This window comes from Haemaphysalis longicornis, unplaced genomic scaffold (genome assembly GCF_048455015.1).
Source record: "Haemaphysalis longicornis isolate Haplotype H1 unplaced genomic scaffold, Haemaphysalis longicornis Haplotype H1 scaffold_7, whole genome shotgun sequence".
Lineage (NCBI taxonomy): Eukaryota > Metazoa > Arthropoda > Arachnida > Ixodida > Ixodidae > Haemaphysalis > Haemaphysalis longicornis.
Window position 1 is genome coordinate 127,891,591 of NW_027526422.1, and position 13,428 is coordinate 127,905,018.

The 13,428-nt window shown below is 47.3% G+C and overlaps 1 protein-coding gene across 1 annotated transcript in view; it reads left to right on the forward strand.

Moving 5' to 3' along the window:
• The window catches only part of LOC144146953 (uncharacterized), a 30,468-nt gene extending 17,261 nt beyond the window's left edge, over positions 1-13,207 (forward strand). Inside the window, exons 2-3 of the mRNA XM_077678928.1 lie at positions 2,047-2,245; positions 12,398-13,207. Of these exons, the coding sequence (XP_077535054.1) occupies positions 2,213-2,245; positions 12,398-12,670 (306 nt within the window). The 5' untranslated portion in view covers positions 2,047-2,212 and the 3' untranslated portion in view covers positions 12,671-13,207. The remainder of the gene's footprint in view (positions 1-2,046; positions 2,246-12,397) is intronic.
• The last annotated feature ends 221 nt before the right edge of the window (positions 13,208-13,428 follow it).

Here is a 13,428-nt window from a genome sequence, read left to right on the forward strand (position 1 = left end):
TACAATAAAGTAGAAGGCGAGTTCCTGCTTTTAACTACGTAATGTTACGGGGAATAACTTCCACCAAAATCGACCTTTAGGTTCAGGCAACTCATATTCTGTTTTCACTAACCAGGAGCGTTTTCTCCCCAGCGCCCCACCCCTATAGCGCGCTACGTCGACAAATATGAGCGAAAAAAGACGTTGAAGAACCATCCAGAGCGGGATCAACGGCGGTTCTGCATTTTGGAGCAATCGCTTTTCCACAAAGGCGATATGCCTAAATCCAAGAAGACTCAAGGCGAAAGATCCCCAGAGTCGGCTTCGCCAAAAAAGCGGCCTCCAGGATCGTGTAAGCGAAAGAAGTCCCACCGCGATAAGTCTTCGCCGGGCAAGAAGAACAACGCATCGAAAGGACAGCGCTCGGACGGGAAATATGGAAACGATGCCAAATTAGACGGTGATAACCTGGGACATAACGGTTCCGAACCCCACAAAGAGGCTGCACTTCACGAGGGAACTCATCCCAGCCAACCAGGGACAAGCAAGAGCAAGAGACGCGGTCATGCTCCTGCAGTTAGAGACACAGGTGTAGACAAAGCGTCACCGCTCCACGAACCTTCCACACCAGGCGACCTAGGTGTCGCCAGTAAAACGGCCGAGTCGATGCCCGTGTTCGAGCAAAAGACACCTGCACTTCATCAACCATCGGTTCCACAACAAGGTCCCACCTCAAAAGGGGGAAGAACAGCCCCGCTTGGACAAAGGGTCGCTTTGCTTGAAGAACAGCCAAACCGCGAAGTTCCAGCCCCGGAGCGTGAAGGAATTTTGAATCACCTTCCGCGTAGTCACAAAGTGCAAACTGCTCCCGACGAGCCGAGAGAGAAGGTGTCTCGCACTGAGTCGCCAAGAAAAGTTTCCCCGGCTCCTACTTCAACCGCCAAAGGCACAGTTTCAGATGACCTAGCAGGGGTACCTGCGACTTCAGGTGGCCCTTCCAAGCACCTGCACGACGCACCCTCCTCGTTTGCCATTGAGGTCGATCGCGAAACAACGGGTGGGTCTACACGTGCGCGAGGTAAGTTTCTTTTTGTCGGAAAATTTATTAGCTCCCTATTACACGCATTCCCGTGCGATCATATGGCGCCGTGCAGCATGTCCTGTCCTTGATAGCACCGAAGAGAAACCTTGTGGACCACATGAAAAATATTATTGGCTGTTGCGTACTTTCAACGAGTACTGATCGAGTTAACATGGTCGCAATGGCTTGCCCACGCATGTTCGCTTCCATTTCTTTGGCGACGTGCCCGAGTCGCGCGTCACGATACAGAGTACGGTAAAAATGCATCGCGAAGTACGAGTGCCGGACACACATGACGACCAATCGTTTTCTACAGCCTTTTGTCAATGCCGTATGTGTGTTTGCGTGCAAGTGTGTGTGTGTGTTCGTGTGCGTGCGTGTGTATGCGTGCGTGCGTGTGCGTGCGCATGGGTGTGTGCGTGTGTGTGTGTGTGCGTGTGTGTGCACGTACACCGTGTACGAAGAGAAGAAGAGCATCGTTAAGCTAACATAGGGCTTCATTTCATTTTTTGCACTCAAAGTTCACACGAAGGCCTTCACCCATTTATGGCCTGGTTTGTGTAGAAGGTGGAAAAATTACTCTGGATTTGTAGCTGTTAAGAAAGTCACCGTGTAATGATGTCTGAAAAAAAAAAAAAACAGTGCTGCGCGGCTATGGTGCCTCTACGGTCCTCAAACGTAGCATAATTCGTTCTAAGCAATCTTAAAAGTCACATCATACAGCTTTTGCCTTCGGGCTGCCTCTAAGACGGAAACGCGCGCTCACACACGTATGCACGTTCACAAATGTGGATATTGAGACTTCTGACTTTATCGGATGCCTAGTAAAGCCAAGATCATTTGAAGGTCTTCCTTCGTGCGAAGCAAGACAACTTTTTCGAATTCCTGCAGGAAAAATCAATTACCAGCTCTAAGCAGCAGCATTTCCTTGTGAATTCATGGTTTCAGCAGCTCATACTGTCTGAATTGTTTTTTTTTCTCCGCAGGTCGCTCCAATGGCTTCATTTACGACCTTGTGCGACGGGCGTATCCGATTGGCCCTTGTCCCGCGGACACGCCGTCCGGTCCAGTGCTACGCGACAGGCCTTGCCAACCCGCGATGGTAGATTGCGCCCTGATCGCTTTCATCGCCACCTGTACGCTTGCCATTCTATGGACGGTGTTCTTCGGCACTGCGAGCCCGAGGTGAGACGACGCCTTTTCTAGGCTCTACGCCAGTCAACGTCCACTACTCCGCCTTGAATTCGCACGTAATTTCCGAACGTTCGCGCTTGGCTGGGTTCTTTTTTTCTTCCCGTGATCACACTGCGAAACTAAACATCATCAGGCTGGGAACGAGCCCTTCATAATTGTACTCTAGTTGGAAGAGTTGCAGGATATGAGGTCTACTAAGCTCTGCGATAGGCCTCCGCAGGACAACTCAGCTTTTACGAATTTGCTCACAAGTCGTTCTATCAATCAGTTTCGCGTAATAACTGCCTAAAGGACAAAACAAGCGGTGAAGGGAAAGGACAGGCCCAGTTCCGCGCTAGCCCTGTCTTTTCATAATTTCAAATGCTCCTTTTCTGTACCTTCATCTCCTGTCTTTGCGCTGTTATTAGCTACATTTACGCCGACTTGCCGAAGTTAGTTTTATTTACTTAAATAAGCCACGGGTCGCTGAATAACATAAAAAAGAACGATTGGTGACGATGAGCCTGCAAGACATTACCGCGATAACTGCTCGGTGGTGCTAAATACCAATGGGGAGTATAACACACTGCTATTGAAGCGGTGTGATGCTTCCTCGACACCTCCTTTGTAGGGTTCAACTGGAAAGCCACATATTCTTAGGGACCATGTTTAACGGAGATCACAGTCATATGCAGAGTCCACTTGAAGGAGTAAACCGTCCTCCCCTGGTTCAGTGGCTAAGGCGTTCTGCTGCAGAGCAGACGGACCCGTTTGATTCCCGGCTGCGGCGGTCGCTTTTCTGACGGAGGCGAAAAGCAAAAAAAAAAAAAAAAAAAAAAAAGCGCCCGTGTGTTCGACATTTCGGCGCACTTTGAAGATCCCCAGGTGGTCAAAATGAATCCTGACACCCTCATTGCTGCGCGCCTTATCGCCTGGGTAGCGTCGGCACGTTAAACCCACAATCAATCAATCAATCAATCAATCAATCAATCAATCAATCAATCAATCAATCAATCAATCAATCAGTCAATCAAACCAAATCAAATCAAAACCGGCCTCCCCCGTTGTGGTGGCTCAGTGGCTAGGGCGTTGTGCTGCTGAGCCCAAGGACGCGGGCTCGATCCCGACCAAGGTGTCTGCTTTTGTGAAAAAAGCGAAAAGTGAAAAAACCAGCTCGTCGAGGTTTCGGAGCACGTGAAGGATATAAGGGTGGTCCAAATTAATCCGGAGCAACTCACTACGGCGCGCCTCAGAGCCGAGGTGTACCTTCGGCGCGTTAAACCTCACAATAAAAAAGTGACATCGTTGGATGTGGCCTACTGACTGCCCTTCAGAATGCACTCCAAACTAATGTTTGATAAGCGGGCATTCGCACAGGACGAAAGACAAGGAAAAGCCATGGAGAGGGACGTATACGCCTCGAGCTTTGCGATCGCTGCGCCGCCTGCCGCCGCTTCTTCGCCGCGTTGACGGGATTCGCGCTGCGCGGCTGATAGGGGCTCATGCAGTGTTTTGGTTCTCTTTCGCTTCTTTTTGCCCTTCCGCGCCCTGAAAAACTGATCATGGTGACGCCTGTAAGTAGACATTACGTTTAAGGCACTGCAAAAGCCGCTGTGTCTTGGTAAGGTGCTCAAACGCCAGCAATAGCTATCCGGGAACGCAGTCCTGCGCCCTTCTTGGCCGCTGTTACTGGCGTCGGCGACAGCAGCAGCATGCCACCTCTTTCACCTCGGAATACGACCGGCACATGTGAATTCTTTTGCCGCCTCTTTCGGACCTGATACGGGCACAGTGAAAGGTGTGTTTCGCTTTGCAGAGCGGACAACGAATGCGGACTCGTTTCGAATAAATGCGTCGTAAAATTATACGATTGGGGCATGTGATTACCTAATACCTGACAATAACTTGTGCCTTTTGTAGAAAGAGAGGCCACGCAAACATGTTAAGCATATTCCAAGTCTGTGGGTCGTTAAATATGTGCATAACCCCGCCTGATAGCAAGGACCAAGGAGAGTTAACGAAACCACGGAATATGAATGGTCTGCCCAGTCCGGAAGAAACAGAACAGCTCGTGCGGGAATGAAAATCCCAGTGCAGCTTCGGAAAAACTAAAGACGTTCGTCTAAACTTCAGCTGGGTAGGACTCACGAGACCAACTAGTGTGCGAAATGCACTGCTATGTTGCGAGACATAGGGAGATGGGGGAGGGGGACGTTTAAGTATCGTTGTGTACGAATGCGGAGCGAAATCAAGGAATTAATGTTTAGTAATCACAGATGTGCCGAGATTTCGGCACACGTTAAAGATCCCCAGGTGGTCAAAATTAATCCGGAGCCCTCCACTACGGCGCGCCTCATCGCCTACGTTGCGTCGGCGCGTTAAACCCCACAATCAACTATGCGTTCACTTTACTATAGTTTTTAGATTTCAACGAACAGCTGATCTCTCGGCGGACGCATTTTTTGAAGTATACAAGGTCACAGCTGATAAACGGTGCCGTTAGAAGAGTGGGATATCTGATAAGGCCCTCTGATTTCCGCTTGTGCTACATTCTGCAGGCTTAACCCGCCGCGGTGGCTCAGTGGCTAAGGCGTTGCGCTGCTGAGCACGAGGTCGCGGGTTCGATTTCCGGCCACGGCGGCCGCTTTTCTGATGGAGGCGAAAAGCAAAAACGCCCGTGTGTACGAGATTTCGGCGCACGATAAAGATCCCCAGGTGGTCAAAATTAATCCGGAGCCCTCCACTACGGCGCGCCTCATCGCCTGCGTTGCGTTGGCGCGTTAAACCCCACAATCAATCAATCATTCTGCAGGCTTCCTGCGTCGTATGACTATGCTTCGAAGAAGCGTTTAGTCGCTAACGCGCATTACTCTGAAGCCCTTCTCCGCGCTTTTCGCTGAGAATATATGTAGCATATATAAATGTTTGCGGGCGCTCAGCTCCCGACAAGACGCCCCGGCATTAATTTTTTTTTGTCGTGCGCTGATCTCGGGTGTAATTTTGGATTATCCATCTTATTTCGTGGAATGTTCATGAAATTTATATCCATGGTAGTGATCAATATCTGAGGTATGATATTGGCAAGCATAACTGGCGTGCTGTCAGGTATGAGTGCTCCGCGGTAGGTTATATAAGCGCACAAAACTGATTTACATCGTATTGTATAGCCATAGCATGGCCATCTGGGGAAACTATGCTTACGGAGACACTGTTAGTAAATTTCAGGACAGTGAAATCACAAGCATCTTAATATGCATTTCCCGGTTTTGCGACGCCGACCTGTGACGCACATCTGGCGCTTGTACAGACCGAATGTACCAGACTATGATCGCGTCAGACACATTTGCTCTCTCGTAAATGTGCCACATTTGCGAACACAGTGACTGCTCAACATAAATATGTATTTCCGACGCCTACAAACGGTAAATCTCAGTCGTGAACGGGCTCAGAAAGCAGCGGTGACAGTGGGGAGCGGGCCGGAGACTCCCGCGGCTGCTTTCGAAACGGGCCGCTAGGGGGATTTCAGTGGCGCCCCTACAGGCCGCGCTCGAGGCGTATAGTCGCCATTTGCTTCGCTGTAACGAAGGTACTAAAATCTTGTGCAAATACCTCCCCCAAGAGTCGAAAAAAGCAAGGCATTCAAATCCCGAAGGGTGTAGAAGCCACGGTGCTTTCTTTGGATAGAGCCTTAAGCTTTACCTGTTATGTAGAAGAGCAAAAGAGAAAAGTCATCACGAGCAGTATTGTCGTCGGCTTCACGCCACCTCGCGTCGCATTTTGCAGGTCCGCTTCGCTGCGGGCAGGAAACAGAAAGTGGCTCGCCAGTGAGAGACACCTGTGCGAGAGGTACAGTTGTAAGGAAGCCGTGGACGAGCTGAAGGCAACCGCAGACTTGTCCGTCTCCCCCTGCGAGGACATCTACGGATTCGTTTGCGGCAACTGGCGCGCTTCTCTAAACAATGGCCCAAATGGAACATACTGGCATAAACAACGGCGGAGATACGTCGACGCTGTGGATGCTGGCATGCAGGCCATCCTGAGGGAGAGAATTTACCACTCAGAATCAAACCAGCGGATAGCTGCATTCTACCAGTCTTGCCTCGACATCTTTGCAAACAACTACATTAACCTTACCAGAGCCTGGAAAGCCGCCGGCCTTCGCGTCCAAGAGTTCATGAACGCTAGTGATTTCAGAACGCTGTTCTCGCTCATGATCGACCACGCCAACCTCTCTGGCTTGACTACAGTCTATAACATACGCATCATCGACAGCAAGACAGCCGAAGTAATGCCCGGCAACGTGATCAACTCTGGATCCGGCATGGCCAGCGACGAGTTCAGGCACATGCTCGTACACGCGGCGACGGAGGCTCTTAATTCAAAGGCCAGTTTTTCCTATGACAAGATAGCCGACGTCGACGATGCTCTTCGTGAAGCAACGCAGAAAATGACTGATGCTGTCGTCGAACAGACCTTTCCGTGCGACATTTGTGACACCGACAAGGCTCGTGTCTGGTGCAGCAGTTTTCCCCGGAATTCGACGAGTGCTTCAGCAGGCATTCGTTTCATAATGACGGACAGACTCAATGCCATCCGCGCCATTCTGGAAACTCTTGTCAGTGCGGACTTGGACTCGATGAAGCTGTACCTGCTACTGGTTCCTGTAGCCAGGTTTATGCAGCTGGAGCGCTGGATCCGCCGAGTCCCAGCCTTTCTTTCGAGCGTGGCATGTGTAGAAACCGTCGAAACGCACGCGGGGAGCCTCTTCAAACACTGGTTTATCACTAACACTTTAGGAGAGGCCACCGTCGACGGTGTGATTCAGATGGGAGCAGAAGTCCAAAGAGAGTTCAGGAGTTTTTCGAAGAATTTCAAGAATCTTGCAGTTGACAACAACGAAGTATATAAAGCAGTGACCTGGATAGAAGGTGAGCAAAACACAGTTTGTCGTCAACTCGTCGTCAACTTAGTCATCAACTCAGAGCTGAATTTCGATATACAGGAAAGAGCGAATTCAGTGCTAGCTGCCAGAGCGGGAAGTCTGGGTATAACACCAGGTGCCTGATTCGCGATGTCCTTGCACGATGTCCTTGTGTAAGGAACAGAGGCGAAAAACAAAAACTTCTATGTGTATACATAGAATATCCGAACTTAATCTGGAACCACTTTTGTTTATCAGTGAGCCTTGGATGATGCCGTTTCATATTTTACCGCGTGTTACTCTTCGATAAAGCATTACGGATTTAGCTGTTTTTGTGAGCGACAATAAACTGTAAACTAGGAATACCGCTTATATGCAACAGAATAACGGAACCCCGGTAACAATGGCATTCGATAGTGCGAACCGCAACCTATTCTCCGGCGCCGGAGGCCGATCCACACGATGCCAGGCTGCAAGCAGTAAACGCATAACGTAAGCTAGCACAACGATTGTATAAATGAGTAAGTTTCTAGAGGTGGAAACCTGGCTTGAGCGATGATCTCGCGTCTGCCAGGTAAATGGCGAACGGGCTCGAGAAGGGCAGGCCAAAAACTGAAGGGTGCAGCCACGCAATAGAAAGTAACGCAACCTTCAGCAAACTAACCTTTTTTCTCCAGCATTTTGCGAAAAATGAAGTCACGGGAAGTTTTGTTTTCAGATCTACGCACGGAAATATCGAGTCACCAACTTCCATCCAGCCCACGCTACGGGGACGACTTCGTCTCTAACCTCATCCTGTCAGCAATGTCTGGTGTCCGAATCAAGCGTGATGACATCGTTTCCCGCATGGCCGCATTAGCTACGAATAGCACCAGCCTCCACGTCAGCGACGGAAGGATTCCACTGTCCGACAGGGAGGCAGTTCGCGTTGACCCTGTCCCATTCTTGTTGCCTGACTTCTACTACACCAGGGCACAGTTACGAGTCATCAACTACGGCAGTTTGGGCGTGATTCTGGGTGAAGCCATGTTCAGCGGTCTTTCCAAGGATGAGGGCACCAAACTGTATGAACGTTGCTTGGCTGCGAGGATCCGTCGGCAGTTTGGTGTCGCTCTTAGCAAAGTGAGTCTCTACGCCGAAGCGCAATGATAAGCTGGTGTGTCCTTGTCTTTGGGGCACCGGTTAAAGGGGCCATAAACACATAATACACTCACGTTCAGTTTGGAAGAACTCGCCTTCGGTATCTTACTCAGCTCTGTTGTAGCCGCCAACAACGTTGTTCTAGAAAAAAAAGGCAAGAAATAAATAAAAAAAATTAAAACTTGCACTATATGACGTCAGCGGTCACGCATTAGCTGCGGCGGTGGCGCAATAAAGGTAAAATAATTATACTATAGCTTTCAATGTGTTAAATGCACTTTAGAGCACAAGTAATACGATCGAAGACCAACCACAATCGTCCAGTAATATTTCCTGGCGGTGAAGTTGGCCTTCGGCCGCCAATCGGGCGAGGAAGAGTCTGTGACGTCATGAAGGCCTTGCCAGAAAGTAGCCGGGGAGTAGCCCTTTCTCTCTGTGCTTCTTTGATATGTATTTATCAAAGTTTCCGACAAAATTATTTTTTTATTCGGACACAACAGTCCCCTAATACCGTACTTTGATTTTCTTCCATTTTCCCTTTTAGCGTCCGAACATGAACTTGAAGATTAACCTAGTTTGACCTATTTTAAAATAAAATGGATGCAACGTACCTTTCAACACGTCAAAGCTTGACTTTTGTTGTGAAACGTGTAAACATTTTAATCAGTAATTTTGGACAATGAGTGTTCTTTTAAATATATATATACTCAGCCCTTTTGTAAAGGCGATGTTTTTGCCCAGACTGCTTCTTGTTTAATGACTGGCTTAACAGTATTTACAGGAATATCGGGCAACATTGAGGTTATCAGCCATCCAAAGCTGCTCCGTAATAAACGGTCACACCTTGTTGTTTTCACTTCGGTGCGACTTAAAATAACCACGTATTAAGCGCGATGTCGAACATGGGGCCATGTTTTGTGCTTGGTGTTAACTTTACAAGAACAAGTTGCCGAAAAATTCGAGTAGAAAAAAAAAGCGGATGACCATAAATTGTGAACGCGCGTTCGGAAGAGCCTATTGGCAGAGAAATCGTAATATTCGTGCAATCGCAATATTCGTGCAAATGGTAATATTAGCGGTCACTTGTATATTTATTCAATCAGCTTTATTTACTTTTGTTTTGCATAACCTTTTTCTCTGGTCTGCCTAAGCACTAAATGCTCGTTGCATTTCCAGGCAGTTGGTGTAAACGTACATAAAAGAGAATAAGCACATAAATTTAAACAGAACAAATACTTCTCACTTAAAAATGGCATGGCAGAATTACGCACTGCAACACAACACAAACAGCAAAAAAACATACATGTAGACAGCAAGAATTCTTCATCAATATATGTTACCCGAGACACAATATTCTCGAACTTAGTTAACCATTTTACTTCGTGTTTTTAAATAATGTATATTGTTTCGAAGGGCATTGAAAATTCAGGCACGTAATGTTTCTCATTTTTTCCTCGAAGCTTGTGTACGCTTGCGGCTTTAGGAAACTGTATTATTAGCGTTCTACTTTTCTTAACAGGAACTTTGAACTAGTCGCAGAAATAATATCGTGTTAGTATCCCGTACTGAAAAAGCTGGCGCGCTCTGAAGTATACTTAAATAAGAGTGCCGGTCCTCTATTTTTGCATATTGAAACTTTCTTCTAGAAGCAATACTATTTACAATTCTGTTAATTACTCGGTTTATACATTTTTGTTTAGGATCTGAGCAGCAACCATGCAAGGTAATTCCATAATTCAAAATCCTGTTCGCTGGTTCTCTATATATGGTTTCTCTCAATTTCAATGGTGCCTTCCCTCTCAAATTGTTAATCATAGCTACTATACCCCTTAATTTCTTCCATACAAACAAGACATGATTATTCCACGGGAGGTGTTGATCAATGAAGAGGCCTAAATATTTTACTTCGGTCTCTAATGTAAGGGGCCTACATTTAGAAGAGCTGCATTGATATATAAGCAAATGTATAGGCTCATCCAGACAAACGTTGTGGGGGTTTCTGAAGCATACTAATTTGGTTTTCTGTGGATTTGCGAAAATGGAATTTTGTTGGAAGCAATCAATGGATTTGTGAATGTCATTTTAAAAACTGTTTGCTCCGCAGAAGGAGCCGGCGATAGTAAGAGCTAGAGCAGTGTCGTCTACACACTTGAACACGTTCGAGTTTAGTGGGAGTAAGCTAAGATCGGTAACTCATATATTAAAAAGTGTGAGGCCTAGTGCCTGCCCTGAGGGTCTCTACACTGTATTTTTTAAGTCCGCTATACTCTCGCTGGAGTTCTACGCATGGAAGTTGTTGTGAGAAATTACTCGTAAAGAACTGAAGAATCTCCCCACGAAATCCCAAAGAGCGAGCTTTTGTAAAAACATCAATTTAGGGTTTCCCGTGCGAATGCTTTCAATAGGTCTAAAAATAACATTAAGGCTTCGTTAGTTTCAAAACAGGCGTTAACGAGTTCCGAAAATTTCCTTAAAAGCGAATAACCATTGCTGCTTTATTTTGTGGCAAAACGAGTGAAGGTTTGTTATTGCCCAAATTTGGGGATTCCAAACCATTTCTAGCTAAAGGGCAGCTCAAGAGATGTTTTTAGACAGGTGAAACCTTTCGGAATATCCATCACAGTTTTTCCCTTCTGTTGTCGCTGTTGGGAACGACTGCGTTACTCCTATGGGCTGGTGACCGTTTAGGCCCAATTACAATGTTTGAAGCGTGCTGCGATAAGGTGCACATCGGTTCGTCCTTGAAGGAGCCATGAAGAGAAAATACAACTTTGTTTAATTTGAAAGAACTAGGATTCAGTATCTCACTCAGCTCCATTAGAGCCACAAAAGATGTTTTTTAACTAAAAAAAAGCAAGAACTATTTCAATACTTTCAAATTTTGCGCCACAGTGACGTGTTATGAGCGAGAATGACGTCAGATGGGCCAAAAATAAAATATAGTTTTCAGTGCGTTAACTGCACGTTAGCATTCAAGTGATGCGGTCAAATGGAACTAGAGGCCCCATTACAGACACCCAGTCATGTGTCGTCGCGACAGGTCAGTTAGGCGGCCGCCAATCGCACAAACAAGGTTCCGTGAGGTCATAGCAAAGTTGCGGGAAATTGGCTAGGGGGTCGTGACTGCTTCACATGTTTTCTTTCATATCGCCGTTATTTTTTTCGAAGATTGCGATGATATTGGTATCATTGTTATCGGGACTAAGCAGTCCTTCTAATAAACCGAACTTGTATTTTGTCTTCATGGCTCCGTTAGGACGAAGCAGCACCCCTGAACTATATTGTAGCAATTGTAGGGTGCGGGTCTTCCGCTACTGGGCTTTGCGTGTCACTGACCGGTGCTTGCGTTATGAGAGCACATGTTTTTAAATTCTCACGCACAGTCACCACCGTGCTAAAGGAAACAAAAGCTCGATCCCACTCGCGCGAGCTAGTTGCTATGAATGGCTCCAATATTGAGGCAGAAAAAAGTGGCCGCGGGTCTGCCTGCTTCAATGAAAATGTGTCTTCAAAAGACTTTAGTCTTGCTCCGCTCTTGCCAAGCAACTCATCTCCCGCTCTCCGCTCTCGCCTCTGACGCCTTTCTTCTCCAATTCATTATTCTCGTGATGAATTGAACGGAGTTTGTTCAATGCAGTTCAATTTTCCCGCGTTCGAACTGATTGCGCGCCATCTTCTGTGGCAACGTGCATCCTTTTTCTTATCTTTGTTTCTTGTTCTACTTGGAACATTACGACCGTGAGCTTTGTTCCGTTTGCGCTTGTTTTTATTTTGCATGTGTTGGAGTTTTGCACGGGAATTTTTAACTCGGTGCTCTTTGTTTTTTGCTACCTTAGATGCCACCGCAACGTGTATATTTAAGTAAAGAACGTGGGAACTACTGGTACCAACATTCTGTCTCAAATGTGTTTGAGGTTTCATTTGCGCCAAATAATGGGGACCTGAATGACTAGCGCCAGCAGTTTTAGTTGTTCGCAACGGTTCTTTTAGCAGGAAGGCTTATTTGAGAGATACGTAGACGAAGCAAAAATTTCGCGTTTAAGTCGCCCAAGAATGACTATAGTTTTTAAAAGTCCTCATGGAACGCTGTGTTCTTTGCGCAGCCGGAGCAAGCACAGGCTCTGCGAATAATGTGGGCCCTGGAGACGTCGCACAATGCGGCCATATTTGACCCTGCCGGGCCGGAGACATGGCTGAAGACTCGCCTGTTCTTCATGCGCCACATGCGGACCTTCTGTGGCGAAGCGGACGAGGTTGCCAAGCCGACGCGACTGGCCGCTATGATTCTCCCGAAGTTCTCGAGCGCCTTCAACTGCGCTACTACTGCGCCCCCTTACCCCCTTGACTGTAATGAAGCTGTAGTGGAACTTCATTAGAATTCTAGTTTTGAAGCATCCTAGAGTCGAACTAAGTATTCACAATAAATGTAATTACACCCGACCGCGTTATGGTTACTCCCTTTGCGTCTCACCAGCGCGTTGTCATCCTTCGCAACTGAATGCATTCCGGTGATTGACACGTGATGTGTTAAAAGCGTGAATGTGTCCGGACTACGAAAGACAACGATACTTGAAATTCGGTAAGAAAAGACACCGTTCTTCAGCGAACATCAAGGGGTGATGCGAGTTAAATTGAGTACCGCACTTGTTAAATAAAAACCGCGGGCAACTCGTACATTGTTGTTGTTTAGCTTATTTCTTCGCATCATTGTGTTTGCTGCTTTTATGTAGACCAGGTCCCCGTAGAGTACCAGAAGTGCGTAGCGCAGCCGTGGTAACGCTTCTAAAACGAAGCTGTAAAATGCTCGACGAAAAGGAAGCTCGTGGTCCCGTCCAAACAGAAAACTCATACCGCGCAGTGCCAGGCCCATGCGCCAAAAATTCGGTTGAAGAGGAGTTAGAAGTAAGGGTACAGACATTGGCCGGGTTTGTCGATGACGTGGGTGCACACTCGCATCCACCGACGCCGGTAAGTGGGAACATCGCATGGGGGGGGGGGGGAGAGATGGGATGAAAGTCATCAACCGCGTTAGCGGTTGCGAAAGTACTTTTGCGAAAGTACTTTGCCGAGTACCCCCAAAGCCAGGACCGTGTAACGCCCTGCATTTCCTCAAAAATGCAGATATCGCGAAAGT